At 37.1% G+C, this 25,187-nt stretch overlaps 1 protein-coding gene across 9 annotated transcripts in view; it reads left to right on the top strand.

Annotated features, from left to right (window-relative positions):
- The window catches only part of MCTP1 (multiple C2 and transmembrane domain containing 1), a 531,315-nt gene that overhangs the window by 244,077 nt on the left and 262,051 nt on the right, over positions 1 to 25,187 (top strand). For 8 of the 9 annotated variants that reach the window (XM_047859238.1, XM_047859221.1, XM_047859213.1 and 5 more), the window contains exon 2: positions 1,623 to 1,737. In XM_047859238.1, the coding sequence (XP_047715194.1) occupies positions 1,623 to 1,737 (115 nt within the window). Of the gene's footprint in view, positions 1 to 1,622; positions 1,738 to 24,507; positions 24,559 to 25,187 lie in introns of all 9 variants that reach the window. The other variant, XM_047859263.1, reaches the window with a different exon arrangement.

Raw genomic sequence — 25,187 nt, 5'->3', positions numbered from 1 at the left:
TAAAAAACCTAAATATATCTGTATGTGGGGATTAGCAAAGTACCCATGACTTTTTTAAGTTAAATAAATTGTGAAATAATAGACAAAAATATAATACTGTCTTTGTTAAAATAAAAACAAAAAACTGAAAACTCAGTCAAAGAAAAATAAACCCACATGTGTATGTGTTTGTATAAACCCTTCAAAAGTATGGAAGGGTGTACTCTAAATTATTATAATCAGTAACCCCAAGGAGGTGGGCAAATGGATGTTTGAGGGAAGACCAACACAATCATTTCACCCTTGTTCCTCTGTTGTTTGAAGGCATGATTCAAAATAGTGGTGTTAAGAATTAAAAGAAAAAGACAACTGGGAGATGTAATGGGGGTGGAAATGGAGTGGGTGGGATTTGGCAACTTTCTGAACGGTAGGGAGGGAAATGAAGAAGTCAAGGAGATTCTGTTGATTTCCAGCCTGAGCCACTGTGAGAATAGTGCTGTCATACATAGGAACAGGGATACCATGAGAAGAAGTGGAATCTTTTTTATTGTTACCAGAGGAGAGATGAGGACTTGTCAAAGATGTGCTGCTTCTTATTTTAAATGATAATTTCTCCTATAGGAAAGCTTTCTTCTTGGTCTTGAAACATTAAAAAAAAAAAGCTGCTTTATAGTATTGCATAATGAAATATAGAACTTAAAGAGCTGGACTGGTATCTAAAATTTTACCTTATCCATGCATATTATTCCAAAACAAAAGAATATTTCTTTTTGTATTAGAAGATAAATTATAGGAACTTAAAATCATTTCGAATGTGTAAAGAAAAGTAAGTTTTCCTATTGTATTCAAAGTGGCATAAAATATAAAATATGACCAATCAATTTTTACTGTTTCTTTCGTGTTGTTTCAATATAGCTATTCCTCTTACAAGTGTTTATTTTACTTAATGCCTGTAAATTAATAGTATATTGTTACTGAAGTTATTCTCTGTGGGTAGCCTTGCAGAAATTTTTAGTTCTAGAAATAGCTTGTGCACTTGAACTTCTATTCCATAGCAAGCAGCATTAGAAATTTAGCCCCCCTGAGAATTTATTTCTTGCAAATACTGTCAAAATGCTAGGTGAATTTATTTCTGTATAATTATATCATATTTTATGTTGGAATTGAAAAAAAGGTGTGTAATCCATCAGTATGACCCTTTTGCACAGATAAATGAGTCAACACAGTTGCCTGAATAGATCATTTTCATTTTCAGCTCACTTGTATGGAAATCAACTGCTCTTGCATACCTTTATTCTCCATTCATCACTGATTGTATTTTTATCTCAGACACTATTCCTATGTTAGTCTTCCTTGGTTGAATTATGTGGGGCTTTCCATGGGAAATGTTTTCCTGTTATATTTGTTATCTGTAATCTGAGTTAAAACAAGATTCCTGTAAGTGTCATGTTTTTATTTTGATCTAAATAATTTCATGAATTTAAAAACCTTCACAGAACTGGGTGACTATGACATGTGAATGCACAAGATGGTTTATTTGATTGACTAATTTTAACAATTTGAGTGAAGCTGCATATGGTCCCCCACTGAAGGAAATAGGAAACATATTAAATTTAATATTTTGCATAATTCTTGTTTTTCAGAAAATAAATACTGCTGGAACCAGTAATGCAGATGTCCCCTTGGCTGATCCCGGAATGTACCAATTGGACATTACCTTAAGAAGGGGTCAAAGTTTAGCTGCCCGAGATCGAGGAGGTAAGAACATAAGAACAACATCACCTGAAAACGTATCCTAAATTTTTGACAGATTCTGTTTTCCTTATGGTTGCTTAAGTTAAAAAAAATCAACTATAATTTTATAATTTTCAGAAGGTTGTGTTCAACAATATGGCTTGAAGCTTTATTTGACTCCTGTGACCATGGAGCAAGAGGTTACGATACAAATCAAAAACTCCTACACTGACCCTGACCCAGACAGCATGGTTCCTACCAAATTGCTGACAAATTAGACTCTTCCTTATATATTATCATTGACATAATTGGTTAGTAGATGAAGCACATATTTGGAGCCATATCAGAAGTCAACTTTTGGCAGACCTGAAATTGTTGTTGCTGCATGGATTTGCATAGCTGCATCTGCTAAAACTGCAGAATCCAGAACTAAAATTTCACCAAAACTTTGGAGATCCCCACAGGTGATTTTATGAGGCTTCGTTGGACCTGGCAATAATCTCATAGTAGGTCTTTGTAGGCCACAATGAAAGAACAGAAAATGAAAATTGTCTTTAGTTTCTGGATTCCAAATCTCAAGGCAGTCTCCTGGGGAACTAGCTTGGGCTACATTAGGGATTCCTTGAACCCAGATTAAAGGCAGCACCAGGGATGGACCCTAACTAGACTTGGATCATCCTTTTCATATTTTGAAATACCAGCCATTCAAAATGTGGAGACCTGAGTGCCCTGAGGACTCACAATTCCAAAGGAAGCTGAATTTAAGTTTAACTCCTCCAATAAGGAAGGAGGCTCCTCCAGTAAACCTCTAACAGGAGTCAGACAACCTGAAGAGGTTTCCTGGCATCATGCAGTGTTGTTTTCTCTTCCCACCCTATTTGACGTACACACTTAGGATGTGGAAGGAACCAAATTAGGACAATAGCTTATAATATCTACATCCCGTCTCTATAAGAACAAAATAGAGAAAATAATTTGGTATAATAATGGGCTTTTTAAGACCAGAAACTATATAACTAATCGATTTGATTTTTGAATTTTTTTTTTTTTCAACGTTTATTTATTTTTGGGACAGAGAGAGACAGAGCATGAACGGGGGAGGGGCAGAGAGAGAGGGAGACACAGAATCGGAAACAGGCTCCAGGCTCTGAGCCATCAGCCCAGAGCCTGACGCGGGGCTCGAACTCACGGACGGCGAGATCGTGACCTGGCTGAAGTCGGACGCTTAACCGACTGCGCCACCCAGGCGCCCCTCGATTTGATTTTTGAATAAAAACTAGTAAATATCAGAACATTCTTAAGGAATGAAGGTGTATTGGAAATATAGAATTTTAATACATTTAATTTTCAAAATTAACCATCCAGTTAAGTAGCTGAGGACACATTTTTATTGAATTTAACTGCTTGTCTCAAAAGCAGTTACAATTAGATTAGAGGAAGAAAATAATGCTATTAACATAGTATTATTTTGTTGTATATATTTATGCAACTTGTTTTTAGTTTTCAGAGTATTCTTAATTACATTACATTGCATCATTTGATTTAAAATAGAATTGAATCAGTCATCAGGAGATCAAATTTTTAGTTCTAGTTATGCACTCCCAACAATATTAAATACATGTGTAAATAATTATTTAATACAACATTGTTTGTAACTATAAAATGCCCACAAATAGGAGAGGTGTTTAAATAAACATGGTACATCCACATGATCAAATACTATGCAGCTATAAAGTAAAGAATAAGGAAATTATCTAGGAATTGATATGAAAAGAGTTGCAGTATATATTATTAAGTGACAAAGCAAAATATGAAAGATTACTGATAGTATGGAATATAAGAAAGGAGGGAGTGTAAGAAATTATGCATTATCTGGTCATTTGTTCAAAAAGAAATGTCAGAAGTAAAATCCAGAAGCTAATGAGATTGGTAACATACATAATATGGGTAAGGACAGGTGTTAAGAATGAGGGATGGGAATGGGATAAAAAGGGTGAAGAAGAAGTTAATGTTCTTTGAGTAAACCTTGTTATTATGGCAGTATTTCAGATCCAGTTAACTAGATAAATAAGTAAGTATCTATTAGGATGTGGGAGGAACCCAAAATTAATTGTAACTATAATCATACCTTATGGGGATGAGGAATAAAACAACTAATCTAAGTGATCATGTAAAACAGTGTTTGGATTATACACCATAAAATTCAAGACAAAAAACACTATCCATGATCTACCTTAGAGCATGACTGCCAATTCTGAAACTACTTAATGTGTGTAATAGGACTGAACAAGTAAGTAAATATATTATACATAATGAGAGCCAGGTTTTCCACTGTTGGAAAAAGAAGTTATAAAAATAGAACAAGAGAAAGATGGAATGAACCTTCTGGTGTTAGAAAGGCATCAGTATGAACTAATGGTTTTAATATGTATAACTAATAGTTTTTAATATGTAAATGGTTTCTAATAGAGATTAAAATGGATAGGTGTGTGTGTTTCCTACATCTGTTTGTTGACAAGGCCTAGAAGCAATTCCAAATGTGTAATGGCGGACAAGCAATCGACATACCATTGGGTCCAGATTTTGGTTTCTAAATACAGTTTCCCTAATAAAAGTAAGCAGGGCTCCTACAGAAATGGTTGATTGCAGATCCGGGTCAAGGAAAGTACAAGATGAGCATGGAATATTTTGCAGTCCCAGACAGTAAGGAAGTAATAAAAATTGATGGCATGATGTCAAAACAACATTGAAGCCAACTTAAAAGAGCAGCTCCTAGTAATCAAAACTTGGACAATTTCAGCAACAAAATGAATGATGGTAATAATGAATTCTAACCCATCAAATAATATAATATCAGTATCTATGAATTCATGCTGGTAAGTAAATAACTGAATACATAAGGAAGCAGGGGAGCAGGTACAGCTTTTCCTTATGGCATAATTCCAACAAACAACTGTAGAAGGGAAAATAGGAATAGAAAATTGCGTTTTAACAAACACCACAGTAACATGTTGCAGGCAAAAATCAATAGATGCCACAATTATATGTGTGAAATTATGATGAGAAATAGGATATTTGCATCATTTCAAGGTATTTCCCAACAATAGACATATGAGTTACAAAGGAAGAATAGTAACTTTCCAGTGGAGAAACTTGGAAGACACCACCTAACCCAAGTGGATTGAGACAGACACGGACCCCCTGGTATGATGCATTGACAAAGGCTCATCCTTTCTGTAACACTCTTGTTAACAATGCATAACGTCAATGTGATTGTGAGAAAACATAAGGCAAACTCTGGCAATATATGATGCTAGTTACCTGAACAGAGTAGCAGCTACCCTTTGGACAGGGTGCACACAGTCTTGCCCCACCGTTCCGTGTCTCCACGGATCTCAGCATGGATGACACTGTCCACACACTGTCTTTCTTATAGTTGCAAATTATTCTGTATGGTTGTCTCTGCCAAAAATAGTAAGTTTTTCAAGGTAGAACAAGAGGACCATGTTCTTAAGAAAAACAGGAAAGAAAAGACTTTGTGGAGGTGAAGAATATCCCAAAGTGTTTAAAATGCGAACTCCAATCCAGCTTCACTGTTTTACTTACTTGGACTGGCATTTATGAGGTTTTTATTGACTACATGTGAGAAGAGATATTTAAACAAAGGAAACAACCTTAGTTAAGTATTGGATTGATTAAAATTTATCTTAGACACACCTGTGAATGACAGGTGTGTTAAGCATGTGATTGGATAGGTCATATTGGGTCACTTTAAACTTGTGAATTTTATACAGATAATTTATACATACAGGACAGTTAGATGGAGATAGATAGTTTGAAGTGAGAAAACAAGCGAAGAAACACTGTAGGCATGTGGGAACATAGTCTTGAGGGCCTCATCTGGAATTATGGATGTGGAAATGGAGAAGGAAAGGAAAATGTGAGAGGCCCTCCAGAGGAAGTCTGCTAGCACCTGAGGTCAAATGGCTGAGGGAGTTCAGAAAAACCTTTGAGATTTAAGGATGATCGTACCTGGGAGCCATGTGGATTTTGGAAAAAGGTGAATGTCAGCAAAAATATTTGCATAACTATTAGAACTAACAGAAATTGTACTCTTATCATTTATTACATTGATGCCCTTACCAACTGCCCATCAAAACCAAAATACCTGTGCCCCCTCTGTTTCATATCACCCATGCACAGAATAGTAGAATGGGAAAACTCACTTCACTGTCACCAATGCCACTAGAATATTGTTTGAACTTTTCATCTCCAGAATCTTCCTTCACAACATAATTGGCACTGAGTTAGGCTCAGCAGTCAGAACTGGCCATCATTCTTCTTACAATGCTACTGCCTCTTGCTAGGTTTTATCGTCTCTGCTTTAAGCAGTCTAATGAACTAGAAACACATGATCCTGAAGAGTCGGACAGACATAATTTCAAAACCAAGCTCAACATTTTATTAGCTCTGTGATTTTGAGTGATATGTGTTATCTCTCTGCTGAAGTTGTATGGGTCCAGAGTTAGCAAACAAAAATACAGGATGCCTCATTAAGTTTGAATTTCAGATAAGCAACACATTATCTTTTAGTAGAAATGCATCACATCTAATCCACAATATAATGAATATAGATAATAATATCATACCATACGTAATGTAGTAAGTATTGCTATAATGGCAACATATGACAATTTATAAATGTATCAGAGTAACAGGCTGAACACCTCAAACTTACACAATATTACATGTCAATTTATTCGATAAAAAATTAATAAAAATTTCTTAACTTCATCTCACACTACTTGGGACATACTTTACTAAAATGTTGCATATTGTTTATCTGAAATTTCAGTTTTAACTGAATTCCTTATTTTAGCTGGCAGCCTTGTGACAATCATCATGTCTAGTTATTATTAGAACAATGCTATTTATATTTTGATTGGACTGGGTTTTTCGGGACCAAATTATAATCTAGCACATTTGAATGTAATGTCTTGACAGGATTATTTGTATTGTTAGAAAAGGGAGAGAGAGTAATCTGTGTACTTAAGTCTGGTGCTAGCAATTCTCTCCAATGTTATTTCTTGTGATTTGTACAATGGAAGAGGTATTAATTTTCTAGGGCTGATTTTACAAATTAGCACAAACTTGGTGGCTTAAAACAACAGAGATTTATTACCTCTCAGCTCTGGAGTCTAGGAGTCAAATAGTCAAGGGCAATACTCCCTCCAGAGGCTCTCGGGAAAAATTCTTCCCTGCTTCGTCTAGTTCCTGTTGACTCCAGGGATCCCTTGCGCTGTGGTAGCATCACTCTGATCTCAGCTTCCATCCTTACATGGTACCCCCCTCTGTGTCTCTAAGTCTCAAATCCCTCCCTGCTTTCTCTCTCATAAGGACTGTCATTGGATTTAGGGCCTAACCTAAATCCAGGATGATCTCATCTGAAGATTAGTACCTTCAGTACATCTACAAAGCCCCTATTTCCAAATAAGGTCACCTTTACAAGTATCGGGGTTAGGACTGAGACATATCTCTGGGAGAACCCAAGTCAACCCACAATAGAGGACAACTGATTCTCTTCAAATACTACGAACAAATTTAAATACTCAAAAAAGCGGGGCAGTGCACCTGGGTAGCTCAGTCAGACTGCGGCTCAGGTCATGATCTCACGGTTCTTGGGCCCGAGCCCCACTTTGGGCTCCGTGCTGCCAGCTTGGAGACTGCCTAAGATTCTCTCTTCCTCTCTGCACCTCACCACTCATGCGTTCTCTCTCTCTCAAAAATAAGTAAATAAACTTAAAAAATAAATAAAAATTTAAGAATTAAAAAAAGGTTTTAAAAAGTGATCCATGTTTTACTGTCAGCCAAAGAAGGTCTTAGAACTAAAGTAAACTATGGCATATAACAAATTCAATGAGGCATTAGATCATCTGCAAAAAAAAAAAAAAAAAAAAAAAAAAAAAAAAAGTGATCCATGGAAACTTGTTTATTGTGGTTGTATTTATAACAATGTTAGAAATCCCTGCACTGAGTAGAGTTCGAGAAATCCAGTCTCTCCACTCTGTGAGTCTGATGTGTCACTGCCAAAGGAAAGTTTCCAAGTCTTGTGAGAACAGTGTTTTCAGGTTGGATTAAAGATTACAGAAACCTGGGGGATGGGAAAGGCTTTAGAAGGTTTCCCCCTGCAAGCTTCATTTTTCTCACAGCTTAGTGAAAGCTCATTCACTGAGAACTGATACCAGTTATAAGATAGCCAGATCTGAGAAAATGAATTGGAAAGCATTTTTTCCCAAAATAATTCAATTTGACAAAAATGAAACATTTTTCATTTTTATAGTATATAAGTATAAATAAGCTTTTTTCAAGTTGGAGGGCCTGTCAGCAATTTTGCCATTAAATGTCATTTCTGACAACTTTTAAAGACAGTGATTGTCTGAGTGCGTAAGTCATGGTCACATTTCTGGTGTGAATTATGCATCAGGCATGACGGTTGGTGTTCATATATATTTCCCTCATCTTCACAGGATTGGCTATAAGGGTCGCTGCCATCTCAACACCTTCATTTCCCTTTTGGTGTTCAGGATCCTCTCTGGTTCTGACGCTGAGGAATTTCCTCTCTGGTAGATGGCCATATATCCTGGTGTGCCTGAGGGAAGCTCTTTTTTTTTTTTTTTAACTGGCATAATTGTTAATAGTGCTTCGTTTCACTCTCAAAAGCATCCCAATGTCAGAGACATACTGTATATAGTGATGGTTGCTAGAAAAAGTTCTAGTCCTGTTAAAGTTGGTCAGAAAATTAAGCTGTGTGAATGTCCCTTTTTTCCCACAAGGAGAATGCAGCTTGTATCATCAGAGGAAGGTTTATCTCTGAGCAGGTTGGAGATACCTTTTTCTTGGCAACTCCTTCTTTACAAGGTTGATGAGCTATTTTGATCAAGAAAACGTCTGTCAGGTTGCATTGTTTGTGCTAAGATTGTGAATTGCATGTGTTGTCAGTCAATTGTTTTTTCACATTTCTTACAAGTGGTGGAATCTGGTAGAGCCTGTTTTACCCAATACAAACACAATCATATACATGCATGTTAAATGTCATTCCTTTTACTAGTTTCCTACCATTGAGAAATTTTTTTAAAAATCACAGGGACTTAGAGTTTTAATAATAGCTATTTCACATAGTCTATCCTCTTTCTTTTATTATTATTTTTTTTTTTTTGAGAGAGGGAGAGATACAGAGCATGAGTGGAGGAAGGACAGAGAGAGACACAGAATCCGAAGCAGACTCCAGGCTCTGAGCTGTCAGCACAGAGCCCAACATAGGGTTCGAACCCACGAACCATGAGATCATGACCTGAGCTGAAGTCAGATGCTCAACTGACTGAGCCCCCCATAAGCCCCCCATACAATGTATGATCTTAAATTAAGCCTAATATATATATATATATATATATATATATATATACATATATATACACACAGACATACACATATGTACATATATATGTATAAGCTTCTGCAGAATACATTCTGTTCTGTTTTTCCTATCTTATTCTCATAGGTGCAAAAAACATCACTCACTGACACACAAAGATTCCCCTGCTACATGTTAATATAACTAAAGCCATACAATTACTAAGCACTGGTAATGAAATTCTACCTGATATTTTGTAAATGACTCCAGGACTGCACCATTGTTCTGGAAAGCTTTTTTGTACTGGTCTTAACACTTCACTTATTCTGAGCCAGAGCAAAGGGTTCAGTGACCCTTCTCCAGCTGTCTGCAGCACTACATACACCAGGGTGTTCCTTTCTTCAGAATTCCCAAGAAGTGACATTCTTGACTAAATGAAAATCTGAAACTCTTTAAGCCACACAGCAACTACTACACCAGCCTCGTGAAGGGACTCTGAAGATGATGGTCCATAGATGAAATGCGGTCACATCACACCTAACACACCTAACAAATAATACTAACTTTCAAATGTGCTGTTTCTTATATTGTTATGGTTTCAGATTTACTTTCTTTAATTGTATTTATATATATTTATTTAAAGTTTATTTATTTATTTTGAAAGAGAAAGAGTGCACAAGGGGGAAGGTCAGAGAGAGAGGGAGAGAGAGAATCCCAAGCAGGCTCTGTGCTTTCAGTGCAGAGCCTGTCACGGGGCTCAGATTCACAAACTATTGAATTCTTGACCTGAGCCGAAACCAAGAGTCAGACGCTTAACCGACTGAGCCACCCATGTGTCCCAGCTTAATTATATGGTAAAACCTTAGTTTGTGAGCATAATTTGTTCTGGAAGCATGCTTGTAATCCAAAGCACTTGTATATCAAAGCGAATTTCCCCATAAGAAATAATGGAAACTCAGATGATTTGTTCCACAACCCAAAAATAATCATATAAAAATGATTACAATACTGTAATATAATACAAGATATTAAAGAAAATGCAAAATATAAAGAAAGATAAACAAATGAACTGGCACTAGCCTTTGAAAATCTTCGTGGCTGGTGTGAGGGAGACAAGAGAGAGGAGGGTTATTGTGTAGGACGACTTTCACTGTCACTAATGGAATCACTGCTATCTATTGGCTCAGGGAAATCTTTTTCTTTTCACGCACCTTTAACAAGGAACCTATCCCATGACCTAGAATGAAGCAAAGCATCCCTAAACTTACTCTTGTATGGCAAAGCAAAGGACTGCCCATAGGTGATTTGAAGTAACAAAAAATACGCTAGTGCCAGTTGTGGGCACTTCCAATGTTCTGAAAAATGACTGATTTCTGTCATACACCATGACCTGAGGCCAAGCATCTGAGCATGAGAGATGATCACCCACAATTCCGCAGTGAGAGAGAGAGAGAGAGAGAGAAGAACCATTGGCTCAGTTGTGATCATGTGACATTTGACTTCACCTACTTCCCATTTATCAAGTTCAAATTTATTAGAAATGTTTGCTCATCTTGCAGAACACTCACAGAACAAGTTACTCACAATCCAGGGTTTTGCTGTAGTTAGATAAGAAGGACCAACTTTTATTGAATCTTTACAAAAACTGCAGTGCCATGAAAAGTAAAAGGACCCAGGAAAGGCACTGTGTATAATATCTGACATTGTTCTCAGTGGTTTATCAACAAGGCCAATTAATATGCATCGTATTTCCTTCAGGATCTGCATAGACTTTGCCAATGGTGGATTTTTTGGAAATGTGATTTGATTTGTTATAGATGATTTGATTTAGAATAAGTATAATTTAATTCAGCATCTGTTAACAAAGGATGATTTTAAGCTTAACTCATTTTAAAAGTACATGTCTGAGCTCCATTTATTAGACATTGTCCTTAATTCTCTGGAGGTTAATTAGCTTATATTTATAGTTTACCATATTTAAACTTCTTAAAGAATATGTTCCTTCTTGGTATAAACATAAAGGAAATTTTATGTGTCCCTGAATTTTGATGTATCTTGCCCATGGGAAGAAATATTCTCAGGAATTTAGTAGGATTCACATTCCCTGAAATTGGATCATACGAAGTATAAAAAATTATCCTTTTGGAAAATTTTGAAATGTCAATTGGCACAGTACCCCATTTAAGAATGAGCTTATATTTTTGGTACAACTGTTTGGTATAGCCAAACCCTACAAGGTTATAGCCCTGTTGATTAATATTATTTTAAGAGAGGGCATTCGTTCTAATTAGCACTAATTTAATCTTCTAAACTTTGGGTTGAGAGGAGCAGACTAAAGGGGCTTTATCATGTGCTTATTATAAAATAAACGATTAAAACGAATACCAATATTTAAAGCAGTGACAGCAATATTCTTCAGTGACAGCAGATGGCCACATGGAACTCCTCAAATACAAAACCAAGACCACAGAATTTCTCATATCTGAATCATTCTTTGGAAACCTGTGAAACCATTCTGGCCTTCCCTTCGTGGAACCCCTGAGATGTCCTAGGTCCCAAACTATCCCTCCAGTCTCACTCATGCCTTCAAGCCTATTTCACTTCTCCTAGAGCTAATGCTAGATGGCAAGATGCCATAGAACCACAGAACCAGAGTCCTTTCAAATGGCCCTTGGACTTTGATAGGAGAGAGCTCTGAACATGGGCTGGAATCACCACGTCTCTGAAAAGCCTAATAGTTTATCAGTCATAGCTGCCCTTAAAGAGCAAGGTCAAGGAAACACGAAGAATCCTGAGCATTCTTGTGTTGTTACTTGATCTACACCTGATGTCTGCTGACTTTGATGTTCCTATGAGACCGACTATCTCTGTGGTGTAGAGGCTGCTTTTAGGCAACCAGCTTGAGCATTGGAAACCTGAGTAAGGTAGAAGGACCCACAGTGACCACCAGGCTGACTACAAACCCGCCCGTTAGGCAACCCACTTCAAAATATCCATAAACTCCACCTGACCAATGGGTTACTTAAAGCTGGACACAGGTACCAAAAAAGGAAAATTCTATATGTTCCCATATCTCCTCACCTTCCCCCTTAACTATGGCCTCCCACCTCTGCCTCCCCACAGTCTCTCCTTTGCTGTCCTGACCACTGCTCCCTTGCAGTGTATTCAATAAACTTCTATCTCCTTTGTTCTTCCTTGGGTGAATTCTTTTACCACATACTTGCTGGCCTCCACCCGATCAGGTTGCCTCACATGTGGGTCCTCCAAAAATTGTGAAAAGAAAATATTTCAATCAATTTAGTTATGAATATGTATCAGAAATGTATCACAGGGGCACCGGGGTGGCTCAGTCTATTAAGCATCCAGCTCTTGACTTTGGCTTAGTTCATGATCTCACGCTTTGTGGTTTGAGCCCCACATCAGGCTCTGTGCTGGCATTGTGGGGCCTGCTTAGGATTCTCTCTCTCTGTCTCTCTCTCTCTCTCTCTCTCTACCTCCCTCTCTCTCTCTCTCCCTGTGCCCCTCCTCCACTACTGTGCATGTGTGTGCTCTCTCTCTCTCTCAAAATAAATGAACTTAAAAAAAATGTATCACATTTCTTTTGCAAGTAAAAAGGCTCCTTCTAGACTATATCAAAGATTCACTCCTAAGAAAATTTTACTGGCAAGTTTTTAGTTTTCTATCTTTATATTATTCTAAAAGCAAACACCAGATTTCTAGATCAAAGATCAGACATTATTACTTATCGTATTGGTTTCCCAAGCTTCACTCTCTCCCTTCAGGGAGATGGCAGTGAGAACATTTGTCAGCTGCGTATACAGGGGGTCTGTACTGTGGAGAAGAACCCAAAATTATGCAACTGGGGAGCTTTATAAAAACAACTGCGCAGCAGCCCCTCCTCCCATCTTAGGAGAGAAAAAGACCTTATCTTTCTGAAGTGAACAGATTCTCTCTTGAGATAAGAGAAGAACTCTTAGATCTTCACAACCATTTGAAATGTAAACTCATGGCTCTAAGCCTTTCAAGCTTCCAATGTGAAAAGAAAATGGTTCTGGGGAAAAGGAGACATTCTCTATCTTTACAGCTTGTACTGAATTTCTTCATTTATTATGTCCCTGTTTACCTTTCTGTTAAGTGTGGGTTTTGCCTATTGTCAATAGGTGTAGATGCTGTGTTATTATGGTCTAAAGTGAAATTATCTTTGTAGTTGAAGCATGACCACTTTAGCACTCACAGATATCTTTAGTATGTAGACTGACAAGTGGTTTTAAATTTTAAAGGGTTACAATTTTGTAACAAGTGTACTGAGAGACATTGGCTACAAAATTTATATTTAAGCTTTTCTAGATTTTCTAGTGTTTGGGGAAACATACTAACCTATTGAAAAACGTTCTCAGAGAATAATTTCTAGTTAAATTTAGAAAAGAATTGAACAAAACTCTCTTCTTTATTAAAGAAAATTTGAGTATAAATTATAAGAATAAAATAAATTACTTTTCCAAAAAGTGTATTCAAGTTTAAAAGTTCTCAAGCTTCAGTCAATTATCTTAAATAATATCTCATTAGCAGTGTATCATAGAAGAAAAACACCATGTTTTTTAAGTGTGGATAGGCACAAGCAGAGCATGACACAGATTTGAGCTTCTTTGGGAGATAATCCCAGAAGGCAGTGGTAGGGGCAAGAATAACATAGGGAAAGGAAGGGAGTCAGCACAGGGTGAGTGAAAAATCAGGTTAGTTCTGGGACCTCTAAAACATGGTGTGGAATGCCCCTAGCAAGCCCTAATGCGTAACCAAGAAGACCGACTATTTGTTTACCAATTCCCATATGCCATTTGCTAAGGCTTGCTCTGAAGCGTGTATCACCGAGGCCTGGGCCATGCTTGTGCCAAGCACACTTCTGTGCAGAAAGTCACAGGTGCTTGAGGAAGGTATGGAGGTAGAAAGTCTTTGATGTGTAGGAAAACTGAGAGTGTAGTGGTTGGACAGTGGCAATCTGCTACAGCATACGATGGGCATCAGAGAGTCCAAGAGTGAGTCACGGAGTAACTAAGCATCGTATGCAAATGGAATAATAAAGGCATCTGCCTCCTGGGTGTGTTCTACAGGTTAAATGGGATTCTACACATAATGTTTTAGAGTAAGACACAAAGTAAGCCCTCTGATCATCTACAAGGCATAACCCAGAGATATTGTGGTTTTAGTTTCACTGCAGTAAAGTGAATATCACAATAAATAGAGTCAAAGGGAGTTTTTGCATTTAAAAGTTATGTTTACATTACACTTCAGTCCATTAAGTGTGCAATAGCATTATGTCTGAACAAACAATGTATACACCTTAATTTAAAAATATTTTATTATTTAAAAAAAGGCTAGCCATCGTCTGAGCTTTCAGCTAGTTGCCATCTTTTTGCTGGTGAGGGTCTTGCCTCCATCCACGTTGATGTTTGCTAACTGACCAGGGTGGTAGTTGCTGAGGATAGGGGTGGTTGTGGTAATTTCTTAAAATAAGACAGCAGCAATGTTTGCCACATTGATTGACTCTTCCTTTCACTATTTCTCTGTTGCATGTGATGCTGTTTGATAGCATTTTATTCATGGTAGAACTTCTTTCAAAATTGGAATCAATCCTCTCAAACTATGCAGCTGTTGCATCAACTAAGTTTGTCATATTCTAAATCCTTTGTTGTCATATCTGCAGTCTTCACAGCATCTTCACCAGGAATAGATTCCATCTCAAGAAACCATTTTCTTTGCTCATGCTTAAGAAGAAGCAACTCCTCATCTGTTAAAGTTTTGTCATGAGCAACAATTCAATTCCATCTTCAGGCTCCACTTCTAATTCTCATTCTCTGGCTTTTCCCACCACATCTGTAGTTACTTTCTGCTCTGAAGTCTTGAATCCTGTAAAGTCATCCTTAAGGATTGAAATCAACTTCTTCCAAATTCCTATTCATGTTGAATTTTAACCCCTTCCTGTGAATCACAGATGTTTTTAATGGCATCTGGCATAATGAATAGTTTCCATAGGTTTTCAGTTTACTTTGCCCAGATCCATGAGAGGAATCACTATCTATGGCAACTATAGCCTTATGAAATGTATTTCTTAAATAATAAGACTTGAAAGTTGAAATTACCCCTTGGTCCACAGGTTGATGAATGGACATTGTGTTAGCAAGCATGAAAACAATATTAATCTCATTATGCATCTCCATCAGAGCTCTTGGGTGACCAGGTGTATTGTCAATGAACATAATATTTTGAAAGGAATATTTTTTTCTGAGTAGAAGGTCTGAATAATGGGCCTACAATATTCAGTAAACCATGTTATATAAATAGACGTGCTGTCATCAGGTTTTGTTGTTCCACTTACAGAGCACCTGCAGAATAGATGTAGCATAATTCTTAAGAGTCCTACGATTTTCAGAATGGTAAATGACCATTGACTTCCGCTTAAAGTCACCAGCTTTATTGACCCCTATAAGAGAGTCAGCCTGTCCTTTGAAACTTTTTTTGAAAGTTTATTTATTTAAGCAATCTCTACACCCAACATGGGGCTCCAACTCATGACCCCAAGATCAAAAGTCACATGCCCCATCCTTTGAAACTTTGAAGCAAGACATTGACTTCTTTTCTCTAGCTATAAAAGTCCTAGATGGCATCTTCTTCCAATGTAAGCCTGTTTTGTCTACATGGAAAATTGTTTAGCCACACTAAACAATAACCATTTTTTTGAGTTACGTTATCTAAATCTTCTGGACAACTTGCTGCAGCTTCTACATCAGCACTTACTGCTTCACCTTACTGCTGAACCTTGAAATTTTTAGGCTGTAGAGTTCAGTTCATTGCAGTTGTAAGAATGAAGCCCATGTTATAGAGATTATTTCTTTCACTTAAATTTCATGAACCAAACTCTGCTGTCATCAAACTTGTCTTCTGCAGCTTCCACATCTCTCAACCTTGATAGAATTGAAGAGAGTTATGGCCTTACTCTGTATTTGGCTTTGGCTAAAGGGAATGTTGTAGCTGGTTTGATCTTCTACCCAGAATACTAAAATTTTCTCCATATCAGCAATATCATATCATTCATGTGTTCACTGGAGTAACTTTTACCTTCCAAGAACTTTTCCTTTGCATTTGCAACTTGGCTGTTTGGCACAAGAGGCTTAGCTTTTGGCCTGCGTCACCTTTCAACTTCCCTTCCTCACTAAGCTTAATCATCTCTAGCGTTGGATTTAAATTAAGAGACACACAACTCTTCCTTTCACTTGAACACGTATAGGCCATTGTAGGGTTATTGGCCTAATTTCAATATTGTTATGTCTCAGGGATTAGGGAGGCTTGAAGAGAGGGAGAGAGATGGGGGAATGGCCAGGCAGTAGAACAGTCAGAACCCACACAACATTTATCATTTAAGTTTGCTATCTTACATAGGCACAGTTCATGGCACCCCCAAAACAGTTACAATAATAACATCAAAGATCACTGATCACAGATCACCATAACTATAAATACAGTAATAATGAAAATTTTTGAAATGCTGTGAAAGGTACCAAATGTGACACAGAGACACAAAGTGAGCCTATGCTGTTGGAAAAAATGGTGCCAATGGACTTGCTTAGTGCAGGGTTGCCAGAAACCTTCAATTTATAAAATGTGCAGTATCTGCAAAGTGCAATGAAACAAGTTATGTCTATATTTCCACCATCATCAACATTATTATTATTAGCATGGTATTAACTGAAGTGTTACTGGTTAAATTAGTGAATATTTCTTTTTTCTTTTTAAGTTTACTTATTTATCTTGTGAAAGAGAAAGAACACAGGAGGGACAGAGAGGGAGAGACAATCCCAAGCAGGCTCCATGCTGTCAGTGTGGAGCCAGATACAGGACTTGATCTCATGACCCTGGGATCATGATCTGAGCCAAAATCAAGAGTAGGTCCTTTAGCCAACTTATCCACCCAGGTGCCCCATAAGTTGGTGGATATTTCTGAATGAGAGCTGCAAGGACTTTTTTCCCATTATTTTTAGTTAGTATTATATATTCTAATTGGTTCTGGCACTCAGCTTTGGAGTTTTTGCCTTTAGAGTTTTGCCAACTTATGTTGTTGACAGTCTACTCATTTTATGTCTTTTTACTATTTATTCCAGCGCCAGCGGCCATTCTGCCTCACACAGAGAGAAAAATCAGGGTTCTTGCTAAGAACTGAAAAAGGCAATTGCTTTTGTGATGTTGAGGATATTTCTCATACCTTTTTTTTCTAACTTTTAAAAACACAAACCTTGTATTTTGTCCTTAAATATCATACTCCTATTTCCTTAATAATTTTGGAATTGAACTCTGGGATCATTAAAACAATCCTGGAAAGGAATGATTATCTGTTTTCAAAATGGCAAAAAAATAAAGCTAGAGAAAGCAATCTGTACTTCAGAGTATTTAAAATGGTTTACTGATTTCAGTTTCACCATTGTGACTCAATGACATTGACTCATATGTGGCTCCCAAGAAACTTAACAGAAGACCAGCGGGGAGGGGAAGGGGGGCAAAAGTTACAGAGAGGGAAGGAGGCAAACCCTAAGAGACTTTTAAATACTAAGAACAAACTGAGGGTTGATGGAGGGTGGGGGGGAGGGGAAAGCGGGTGATGGGCATTGAGGAGGGCGCCTGTTGGGATGAGCACTGGGTGTTGTATGGAAACCAACTTGACAATAAATTTTATATATATATAAATATATATATAATATATATATATTAAAGAGAAACAGAGATGTTCTTTATGAATAATATATGTCATAGAGGAAGTCAGTAGGTTTTTCTTTTTACTCCATCACATGTGGAGTAGAGTGGAAGCTCAACACCTGTCAAATGGTAACTTTTACTTTTGAAATACACCAATGTGGAGTATCAGCAATGCAAAAAACTGAACAAGATAACATTTCATTTTTTCACGAGAGAATAAGGAATTGTTCTTAAAATTTTATTAGCAAAAATAAGATTTCAGATTTGCCATTGCTTAATAGTATGTGTACTATCACTTCAGAAATTTCAAACTTATGATACATTTCTATTTCTTCCTATGCTCTGATGTACAATTAGGTATATGCTTTGGGATGGATGGTAGGATCTGGTGTATAGCCTTGTGAAGACAAAGTATTGCACACACTGCTTTTAAGAAGTCCCGCATAGGGGCGCCTGGGTGGCGCAGTCGGTTAAGCGTCCGACTTCAGCCAGGTCACGATCTCACAGTCCGTGAGTTCGAGCCCCACGTCAGGCTCTGGGCTGATGGCTCAGAGCCTGGTGCCTGTTTCCGATTCTGTGTCTCCCTCTCTCTCTGCCCCTCCCCCGTTCATGCTCTGTCTCTCTCTGTCCCAAAAAAATAAATAAACGTTGAAAAAAAAAAAAAAAAGTCCCGCATAATTGGTAGGAAGAGTAATACAAGTCCCTGGGGAAAGTGACCTGTGCCATGCCAGAGAGGACCTCACAGTTGGTAATTCTGTAATTTATTTGTGCCTTGAGCCTCTAACTGTGATGAGGTCTGGAAAATAGGATGTAAGAAACTGGTTCAATAAAACTGGATTTAATACGTGTGGTGTAAACAGAATTTTGAGTTGACCCGTAACAATCTGTGTCCTTTGTATTAATTCTCTCCCCTTTAGTATGGGTGGAATCTTTGAGTATGATGGGATATCACTCCTGTGATTATGATATGTTATATGGCAGAAATTAAAGGGATTTTTGCAAATTTAGTAGATGTTTCTAATAAACTGATTTTAAGTTAATTAAAGGAATGTGATCTTTGATGAACCTGACCTAACCAGGTGAGACCTTTGAAAGTAACTGGAACCTTCCTTGAGGTAATGAGACTAACCTGACCTACAGAATCATTGAAATAAAAAATGTGTGTTGTTTAAATAACTTTGTTTATGGTAATTTATTACACAGCAATGGAAAACTAATACAGAATCTAAGTTAAAGAGAGACGAAAGGAATCTTCTTTGTCTTTCCACCCAGAGTGTCCAGTGTGTTTCAGCTCTTCTGGATAATGCTACTAAAAAACGTTCTTTGAGCCATTGGATTTAATCACATCTTAAGTAGTTTCCCTTAATGAGGTTAGAAGGTAGAGAAACAAATAAATGAACATATAAAGATGCCAAGTTGTTTTCAAAAACCCACTTCTAGTGTCACCTGGGTGGCTTAGTCAGTTAAGCTTCTGACTCGATTTCTGCTCAGGTCCTGATTGCATGGTTCATGAGTCTGAGCCTTGCATCAGGTAGGCTCTGTGCTGACAGCAAGAGACCTGCTTGGGATCTGTTCTCTTTGCCCTTCCCCTGCTCGTGCTTTCTCTCTCTCTCTCAAAATAAATAAATAAACAACAACAACAACAAAAACACCGACTTTCAGGGGCACCTGGGTGGCGCAGTCAGTTAAGCGTCCGACTTCGGCCAGGTCACGATCTCGCGGTCCGTGAGTTCGAGCCCCGCGTCAGGCTCTGGGCTGATGGCTCGGAGCCTGGAGCCTGTTTCCGATTCTGTGTCTCCCTCTCTCTCTGCCCCTCCCCCGTTCATGCTCTGTCTCTCTCTGTCCCAAAAATAAAAATAAACGTTGAAAAAAAGAAAAAAAAATTAAAAAAAAAAAAACACCGACTTTCAGGGGAGCTTAGGTGGCTCAGTCTTTTGAGCATCTGACTCTTGATTTCGGCTCAGGTCATGATCCCAGGGTTGTGAGATTGAGCCCCAAGATGGGCTCCATGCTGAGAGTGGAGCCTGCTTAAGATTCTCTCTCCTTCTTCCCCTCTCCCCTGCTGGCACTCTCTCTCTCTCTAAAATAAAAAAATAAAATACAATAAATCTACCTCCAAAAATCATTTTTACAACATCTAATGCACAAAATTGCTAAAGGGCAAAAGAGCACTTTCATTTTACTAAAACATTAGCATTTGGAAAATATATTCATTAATTCTTGAGATAGCAATCATTTGAATACAATAGAAATCAGTTGTCACATTTCTAAATGGAAATGGAGAGGTTAGGAAGGATTGAAATGACTCAGAAAAGGTACGTTGCTATTCTGTGAAGACTTGTAAATCAGCTCAGAAAAAGCAAAAGGCCTCAATATCTGTTAACAGAAAGGTATTGTTGAAAGCTCTAGCTTAAGAATAAATATTAATATAAATCTTCAGTGCTCTTAGTATCCATGAAAGGTAGATTTGCTTCAGCTTGGAAGAAACTACTTTAATAAATTTACAGTGAAACAACTTGGAAGAAAATAAGTAAATTGAAATATAAAAAGGGGCACCTGGGTGGCTCAGTCGGTGGGCGTCCGACTTCGGCTCAGGTCATGATCTCGCGGTCCATGAGTTCGAGCCCCGCGTCGGGCTCTGTGCTGACAGCTCACAGCCTGGAGCCTGTTTCAGATTCTGTGTCTCCCTCTCTCTCTGACCTTCCCCCATTCATGCTGTCTCTCTCTGTCTCAAAAATGAATAAACGTGAAAAAAAAAGAAAAAAAAAGAAAAAAAAAAGAAATATAAAAATAAAGACCCAGCACTAGCCTAGGAGGACAATATTGCTAAAATTTGAATGTCATTCTTTGGCTTCTGCAGAGCCTAGTCACAGTATACAGTGTCTATAGCAAACAGAATCAGTGTCCCTGACAGTAGTGAAGAGAAAATCACATTATTTGGACTTCATAATTTTTATATACTTTCGTAATAATAATGTAATTAAATGGGAAAGGCTTAAGCAGTTAGGTAAGCCCATTAAACTCCCTGTGTAAAACCATACTCAGCATTGAGAAGCTCTCCAAGGGAATCTTACATTCAACAGTGAAAGCTTTTGGGCTTTTGTGAAATCATGCTTTTTACTTACCAAAAATACCGAACTACCTCCTAAACACAAATAAGAGAGTGTAGCTATTGTTTTCTATGCGTACACGTTAAGTTACTTTGTTCAGGTTGTGCAGATAGTTCTGGCAACTATCCCAAGGAAGTCCCAAGGCATACCCTAAATTACTCCCTCATTAAAAGACTTCTGTTGTGCTATTTTGCCTCTGAAATACTAGTCCTTGTTCCCACCTAAGACAGATTCTATTTTCCATTTGCACTCCCGTCTGAAACTCTAAGTAATGCCTTTGGCAGAGTTGATCTTCAACATAAGTCAGAACTCCTCAGAACACCGGGGATGTGAGAAGGGACACAGAAAAGCACGAAGTGCGCGAGTGTTAAAAATTAATATCCATGAGCATTTTACTGAGCAGTTCCTCTGCACAACCCCCAGAACATGGTCCGTGCTAGGAATCCTCTGAGTCCTGCAACGTAACAGCCCGGCAAAGTCCCATGTTGGTATTGATATAGATGACAGTGGTGCTCATGAAAATTACAACCATCGGTTATTATAGAATATATAATACAAAATAATAAAAGAACACAGTATAAAATTATTTTGAGCATTTGGTGAGTTGAGACATGTAAAATGACAAGGACAGTGCCTGGCAAATGTAAGCATGCAATATGTGTTAACTTTTTTAATAAAAACAACAACCAGGACAGTGCTAGGCTGCTTTGAAGTTTGAACTACTGGTCCTTAGTGAAGAAAAAACAAAGACCCATATTATATTCTTAGTAAAACAGATCATGATCAAAGGACTGAAATTTAGCTGAGGTCCCCTGTAAGGCAAACCCAACTGGGTACTTTGATACAAAACATGGAAAATAGAGAAATAGGTGGGTAAGACTTGCAAAAATTAATAAAAGCAGACTCTCTTTCCAGCTATGCAAGGGAAAAAAAAAACCCACATAGCAATGATAGTCACATCCTGCATTTCTCTAGCATTTTAATTTTTCATACTTTTAAAATTTCATTCTGGCTACAGAGCCAGATAAAGTCAGACTTGCTCCACACATGTTTTGAGAGTTAAGTAAACAGAATTTATGAAGTAATTGTCACAATTACAAATTGATGGCAAAGAGTTTGAAATTCATTTTTTTTTTGACATTTATTCATTTTTTGAGAGACAAAAAAAGACAGAATAAGGAGGGGCAGAGAGAGAGGGAGAGACAGAATCTGAAGCAGGCTCCACGCTCTAAGCTCTAAGCTTTCAGCACAGAGCCCGACACGGGGCTCGAACCCATGAACCGTAGGATCATGACCTGAGCCGAAGTCAGATACTTAACTGACTGAGCCATCCAGGCGCCCCTGAAATTCATTTTTTAAATAAAGCGCTTTTCAGAACTGAGAGAATTTGAGCAAGGCCTTTGATCTCTATACTGCTTTTCTAAATAGACATTGTAGGTGTAAAAATTTTTTTAATTTTGTTTATTTATTTATTGAAAGAGAGAGAGAGAGTGCAAGCAGGGTAGAGGCAGAGAGAGAGAGAGGGAGAAAGAGAGAGAATCCCAGAGAGAGGGAGAAAGAGAATCCCAAGCAATCTCCACACTGTCAATGCAGAGCCCCATGTGAGGCTCAAACCCATGAACTGTGAGATCATGACCTGAGCTGAGACCAAGAGTCTATTGCCTAACCAACTGAGCTATCCAGGTGCCCCATAGGTGTAAAAATGTTAAGAGAAAATAAAAATCAGATCTCATTCCAAACAAAGTAAAAATTGAAAGCACTAATGACTGGGGCTTCAAATCATTTGTCTCCTTTAGGATAGCATTCATATTAAGTTATCAATATTACTGTGATGTTAATATCACATATTGCCATTAAATGGTCTGTTGTTTTACCGGCCTACGTTATTAAGGAGAGAGAAACTATTGCTCAATCGCAAAAAAGGGTACTTGGTTACATTTACCACTCGTGTACTTTTCCCCCCTAATTTTTCTTTGTTTGATCAGATTAGTTTATTGGATTAGCCTCTTAAGATCACTATGATTTGTTTGTTTTCCATAAAATAAATTTTTTCCAGCTTCACTAAAGTGTAATTGATAAAAATTTGTATGTTTAAGGTGTGCAATGTAATGTTTTGCATATCAGACATTATAAAATGATTTTCCCAATCAAGTTAATTAGTATATCCACCACCGTACATATTTACCTTTTTTTTTTTTTTTTTTGGTAAGAATAATCGAGACCTAGTTTCTCAGCAAATTTCAAGTGTACAATACCTCATTATTAAGGTATTATTATGTATTATTTATAGTATAATATATTCATGTATTGTAGTCATCATGACATACATTAGATTTCCAGAACTTCCTCACCTTGTAACAGATAGTTTATATATACCCTTTGACCAGCATCTCCCCATTTGCCTCACTGCCCCCAGCACCTGCTAATCAGCATTCTACTCTCTGTTACTGTAATTTTGACTTTCTTAGATTTCAGATATGTGAGATCAGCAGTATTTGTCTTTCTGTGTCTAGCTAATTTCACTTAGCTTAATGGTCCATCCATTAAACTTCTAGACCTATCCATTAGGTCACCAATGGTACAATTACCTTCTTTTTTAAGCCTCAGTAATATTCCACTGTATGTATATACCACATTTTCTTTGTCCATTCATCTAATAACAGACCTTAAGCTGTTTTCACATTTTGGCTACTATGAATAATGCTGTTATGAACACGGCGTGCAGCTATCAGTTTGAAATAGTGATTTTATTTCCTTTGGATATGTAACCAGAAATGAGATTGCTGGATCCATTTTTAATGTTTTGAGGAATTGCCTCACTCTTTTTCCCAGTGACTGTACCATTTTTCATTTCCTCCAACATTACACAAGGGTTCTAATTGTAATTTGTATACATTCTCACCAACACTTGTTATTTTCTGTTTTGGGTTTTTGTTTTGTTTTGTTTTTTGTTTTTGTTTTTTAATATATATAGAGAGAGAGGTAGTATCTTGTTGTAGTCTTATTTTTCTTTCCCACCACTCATTCACTTTTCTGGTGCCTGGTAGCACAGATTCTCACCAGCTCTGAAAATGATGGCTTTTGTAAATTTACCACAGTCATAATCTTTTCTTGAGCATTTGCTCCCTGATACTGGGAGGATGTGGAGATTTATAAGCAGAGAATAATGATCTCCCTGAGAGATTTTAATTAGTTTTATCACACAGTAACATAAATTTTTGTAGAATACTTAAAATGTCATGGGTATTGTTTACATCAGAACTTATATTAAATAAGATGTAAAAGAATATCGATATATGACTTAATCATCTTTATTATAAAGTTTATTAGCAAGTGCTCTCTTCTTGATTAAAGAAAATGTCAGTGTGAGGACAGTATTTAATATTAAAAATATTTTATATTTAATATTCATAAATATCATGTTTATTCTTATATAATATGTTTTAGGCAATTTATTTTTATATTAAATACAAGATGTGTTTGTTTTTAAAGTACGATTTTATATATTATGAAAATTTCTTTGTCTTTAAGGCTATAACCTTATGAAGAAATTAAAGAAAAGCCATCTATCAACTTTAAAAGGTGATACTTTCTACAGCTATGCATATCCATTGTTTTACTTTTTTGACATCCACATTTAAAAGCAGGTATTTATAGTTTAGACTGTAGATTTCAATGTACTACCTCCATTGCTTCCTTTATATTAATATGATTATGTCATAATTCTGTAATCTTGAAGACTCTACATTTATGGATGCCATATGCACTATTGAATAATTGTATCTCTTGTTAATTACCCCCTCTCCAAAAATTTTTCCACTCTAGCGTGTGTGATTTTCATAGATTTCTTAAGAGCATACCATGTTCATTTGTTCCCGCAAACACAACCTGATTTAGTTCTTTACCTTAAATACTCCCTTGGCCTCTTTGCCAACTCACATTTCTAGCCAAAAGCCTTTCACTGAGGACTATGTTCTTTGAGGAAGGCCATGTTTTAAAAAATTCCTTGACAAGTGAAAATGATTCCAGAACATTTAAGATAGTTAGGAATGTTAAATAGGGAAAAGTAGGAGAGGGACTAGAGAGTACTGAGCCTAGAAACTTATGGGGGATGTTGACAATCTGATTCAAATATTTGAAAGACTATTACATAAAAGGGGAATTATTCTTTTTTTTCTTTTTTCTTTTTTTTTTTTCTTTTTTTTTTTTTT

Source organism: Prionailurus viverrinus, chromosome A1 (genome assembly GCF_022837055.1).
Source record: "Prionailurus viverrinus isolate Anna chromosome A1, UM_Priviv_1.0, whole genome shotgun sequence".
Taxonomy (NCBI): domain Eukaryota; kingdom Metazoa; phylum Chordata; class Mammalia; order Carnivora; family Felidae; genus Prionailurus; species Prionailurus viverrinus.
The sequence above is the reverse complement of the archived record's forward strand: the minus strand, read 5'-3'. Positions and strand labels throughout refer to the sequence as shown.